This window comes from Penaeus japonicus, unplaced genomic scaffold, assembly GCF_977035675.1.
Source record: "Penaeus japonicus unplaced genomic scaffold, GWHDUDI00000001_assembly GWHDUDI00000013, whole genome shotgun sequence".
NCBI classification, from domain to species: domain Eukaryota; kingdom Metazoa; phylum Arthropoda; class Malacostraca; order Decapoda; family Penaeidae; genus Penaeus; species Penaeus japonicus.
Window position 1 is genome coordinate 4734063 of NW_028234415.1, and position 5000 is coordinate 4739062.

Here is a 5000-nt window from a genome sequence, read left to right on the forward strand (position 1 = left end):
CTAAATAATTCTACGAACATATCTAAATTATGTCCCATATGACATAGCAATCACTAATAATAATCTTAAAGCTTCTTTACTGATGATTAATGGATACAGTAGGTTACAATTACTAATTACAGTGTAACAAAAAACGTGCAGATCCAATTACAGCCATTTCATTAGGATTGCATTCTTATTGTTTCGTTATCTCAAAATTCAAAATTCCTAGAATCACATACATATTTCCTGACAGGTTTACATTCAATTGGAAGTTTTTTTTATTATATGCTTAATATTGCTAACATACACACACAGACACATCTCTCTCTCCCTCTCTCCTCCTCTCTTTCTTTCTCTCTCTCTCTCTCTCTCTCTCTCTCTCTCTCTCCCCCCTCTCTCTCTCTCTCTCTCCCCCCTCTCGCACGTCTCTTCTCATCTTATCTTCTCTCTCTCTCTCTCTCTCCCCCCCCTCTCTCTTCGAGCTCTCTCAGCGCCTCCCCCCGTCATCTCTCTCTCTCTCTCCTCCCCCGTCTCTCTCTCTCTCTCTCTCCTCCCTCTCTCTCGCTCTCTCTCCTCCCCCCCCTCTCATCTCTCTCTCTCTCTCTCCCCTCTCTCCTCTCTCTCTCTCTCTCCCCCCCTCCTCTCTCTCTCTCTCCCCCCCCTCTCCTCTCTCTCTCTCCCCCCTCTCTCCTCTCTCCTCTCCTCTCTCCCCTCTCTCTCTCTCTCTCTCACCCCCTCTCTCTCTCTCTCCTCTTCCCCCTCTCTCCTCTCCTCTCTCCTCTCCCCCCTCTCTCTCTCATCCTCCCCCCCCCTCTCTCTCTGCTCGGGCCCCCCTCCCCCTCTCTGTCCACCCCCATCTCTCCCTCCCCCCCCTCTCTCTCTCTCTCTCCCCCCCTCTCTCTCTCCCCCCCCCTCTCGCTCTCTATCCCCCCTCCCCCCTCTCGCTCTCTCCCCGCCCCTCTCTCTCGCCCCGCCTCTCTCTCTCTCTCCCCCCCCTCTCGCTCTCTCTCTCCCCCCTCTCTCTCTTTCTCTCTCGCCCCTCTGTCTCCCCCCCCCACTATCTCTCTCTCTCTATATATATATATATATATATAATATATATATATATAATAATACATCGATCTATCTGTCTGGTCTATTTATAATCTATTTATCTACCGTATTCTAGCGCTATATAAATCATGTGCTATGTGATATATATAATATATATATATAGATATAGATATATATATATATATCTATTGATATATATGTATGTTCATGTATGGTATTTGTAAGTAGTATAGTTGGTATGTATGTTATTGTATGTATGTATGTGTGTGTATAATGTTGGATGTAATTTGTATTTAATATGTATATATATTATAGACATATTTATACACAATATTTATGCACACATAAATCATTCACACACACACACACACCACACACACACACTACAACATATATAATTATATATATAGATATATATATATATATATATTATATATATATATATATATAGATATATATATTTATATATATACATATTTATACATGTATATATGCATATATATATATATATAGTATATATAGCATATATATATACATATATATACACATAAAAATATATATCAGTATAATCAAACCGATTCATACATGTATATGTATATATGTATATGGATAATTTATATATATATATATATATATATATTACTGGTGTGCGAATGCTCTAAGATATCTATCAATAATAAATCTATAGGTATATATATATATATTCACTTATATTAATATCTTTATCGTATAACCACACCTCATATATATATATTAAAATATTTATATGTATATAATATATATATATATAATATAGATTTATCTAATATATAACTGCGTATATATAATACATCTACATGTATAAGACACATATTCATATTAAATTAATTTCTAAATGTATTATGTCTATACATAAATGTGATACACATAACATATTTATGTCACATAAATATGTTATTAATATACATATATGTATGTTTATATATATATATATATGTATATACATATTTATATTATATTATGTAGATTTATATATACCATATAATATATATATACATATATCTATATAAGGTATATATATACATATATATAGATATATACTATTATTTAATTATATAATATATATACATAGGGATATGTATATATATAAAACACATAGTATATATATATACTATATAATATAGATATATGTATATGTATAATATTAAAGTAATAGATATATAAATATCATATAATATTCATATATATATATAGATAAGGTATATATATATATATATATATATAATATAGTACGAGATATAGTGTATATATATTATATAATGTTATATATAAAATATATGTATATATATATATAAGATATAATAAATAATATATTATAAATGTTATAGTAGCGTAGTAGATAGATTTATATATATTTAAAATTATATAAATATCAGATAATATATATATACGATTACGATATATATTTAATATATATATATATATAATATAATTATATATTATATATAACGAATATCTATATATATTATATAGATACTCTGACATAATATTATAGTATAATATATCCGAATAATACGTATATCTTAAATAGTATAGCATATATATATATGTACAAATACATATGTATATATACGACATTATAAACTTGAATATATATATTATATCGAATAAAGAATATATAGGGAATATATATATAGGATATATAAAAATCTTGAAGCAAATACAAATGGAGCATATATGACATAATAATAATTATATGATATAGTATATATATATATATATAGGAGATGTGTGTATGTGTGGTGTGTTGTGTGTTGTGTGTGAACAGCAAATATATATGTATATATATACATATATACACAAAAAAAAACAAACACAGTAACGTGCGGTTATATATATATATAGGTATATATATAAGCGGTATATATAATATATATATAGTATAAATAGATAATCTAATATATATAAATATATACATATATATGTGTGTATATAAGTTGTATAGTACATTAGCTATATATACTCGTATATATATATAATATATATATATATATATATATATATATATAATATATATATATGATAAAATACCACTTATTATATATATATATATAGGAATTATAATATTTACATATATACTATTGGAAAAAAATATTTACATTATATATATATATATATATATATATATATATATATATATACATAGTAATTGTGTATGGTATATCATATAATATATATAATATAAGCTGGCGAATAAGATTAATACGGTATATATATAAAGTTGGTAAAAATAGTTTAAAAGATTTCTATTTCTCTTTTTTATGAATATCATACTAAGAAAGAAGAAAGTCCTGCACTGTTGCCGTTCTCACCTTGATCCAGCGGTGATTGAGAGCCTCCTTGACGGTAATACGCTCGTTAGGGTCAAAGGTCAACATCCGCCGAACAAGATCCTTTGCGTGTTCGCTTGTCAGCTCCCACGTGGGCGTATTGAGCTGCGGGGGAGAGAGGGAGGCAGGAACACGGTTAGGTTAGGCGTACTTCCAGATAATTCCAAAGGATCGCAAGGCGTGTGCGTGTGCGTGCGTGTGCGTGCGCGCGCGTGTGTGTGTGTGTGTGTGTGTGTGTGTGTGTGTGTGTGTGTGTGTGTACGTGTGTGAATGTATGTATGTGTGTGTGGTGAATGATTGTGTGTGGGGTGTGTGATATCGTTGTGTGTGTTATGTTATGTGTTAATGTAAGTGCGTGTGTGAATGTGAATGTGGTAGTGTGTGTTGTGTGTGGTGATGGAAGGTGTGTGTGTGTGTTGTGTGTTGTGTTGGGTTGTGAGTGCGTGTGTGTGTAGTGTGTGTGGAAGTATGTGTGATGTGTGGAATGTGTGTGTGTACCGTGTGTGAAGTGCTGGTGAATGTAGTGTATGTGTGTGTGTGTGGGTGTGTGTGTGTGTGGGGGGTGTGGTGTGTGTGTGGGTGGGTGTGTGTGTGTGTGTTGTGGTGGTGTGCGAGATAGAGAGAGAGAAAGAGAGAGAGAAGGCGCGTGCTCGTGTTGCGTGAGCGGCGTGCGCGTACTGTATGTGTATGTTTTTTTGTGCGTGTACATGTATGAGAATATATGTGAATATATGTGTACGTGCATGTATGTCTACATGTTACCTCGATACTTACATGCAACTTGGCTTGACATATGGAGTCATAGAGCCGCTCTTTGGTCCCGTAGAAAGGTAGAGTTCCCGACAGCAAGATGTGAAGGAGAACCCCGGCAGACCAGACGTCCACGGGTTTCCCATAGGGCTGCCGTTCCACAACCTCGGGACTCATAAAGTGAGGAGTACCTATTCGACCTGTCATAGAAAATGGTCCTATTATAGAAAGTGGGAAACGGGTAACTGCACTATTTGGTGTAACTGCGTGGAGCGCATTGTTTTGCGCCATTATACGGTGTTGCTCTAAGGGTAATATCAAATTGGTGAAGTTGTTGTTGAAGGGTTAAAAGCAAAATCTCTATCTGCCCTCAATATTTACTCCGAATTATGAAAAGTAGCGATGACCAATTTTAAGAGGCTTTGTTTTTTGTGTTTTTTTGTATCCAGCTTTTTTTTTTTTTTTCTTTTTTTTCTCTTTTTTTCTTTCTTTTTATTTTTTTTTTCTCCTTTTTTTTCTTTTTCTCCTCTTCTTTTTTCTTCTTTTTCTTTTTTTCTCTTCCTTTTCTCCCCTCTTGCTAATACTTGTTTTTTCTTTATCAGCATTTTTGGATTCAGATGAGAGACCCGCAAGATTGAAATCTGTGTTCGTTCTGCCCTTTTGAATGACGTCAGCTTTATAACAATGATGTGTTGAAAGAGAGACGTGTATATACAATCCCAAACTCCGTTAGCTTTGGTGAAGGGTTGCAAAGGGCGGTATGAACTGGACACACATTTCATCATTGTCAGTCGATTGTACTCGAACTTACACTTCTCCTATTCATCTGCGTCCTTTTTTTTTAAA

General features: G+C 33.2%; 1 protein-coding gene across 1 annotated transcript in view; it reads right to left on the bottom strand.

Annotated features, from left to right (window-relative positions):
• LOC122253558 (peripheral plasma membrane protein CASK-like) overlaps nucleotides 1-5000 on the bottom strand; it is a 558919-nt gene that overhangs the window by 166999 nt on the left and 386920 nt on the right. The window contains exons 7-8 of the mRNA XM_086542882.1: nucleotides 4179-4354; nucleotides 3387-3509 (exon numbers count right to left, since the gene is read on the bottom strand). Coding sequence (XP_086399008.1) covers nucleotides 3387-3509; nucleotides 4179-4354 — 299 coding nt within the window. The remainder of the gene's footprint in view (nucleotides 1-3386; nucleotides 3510-4178; nucleotides 4355-5000) is intronic.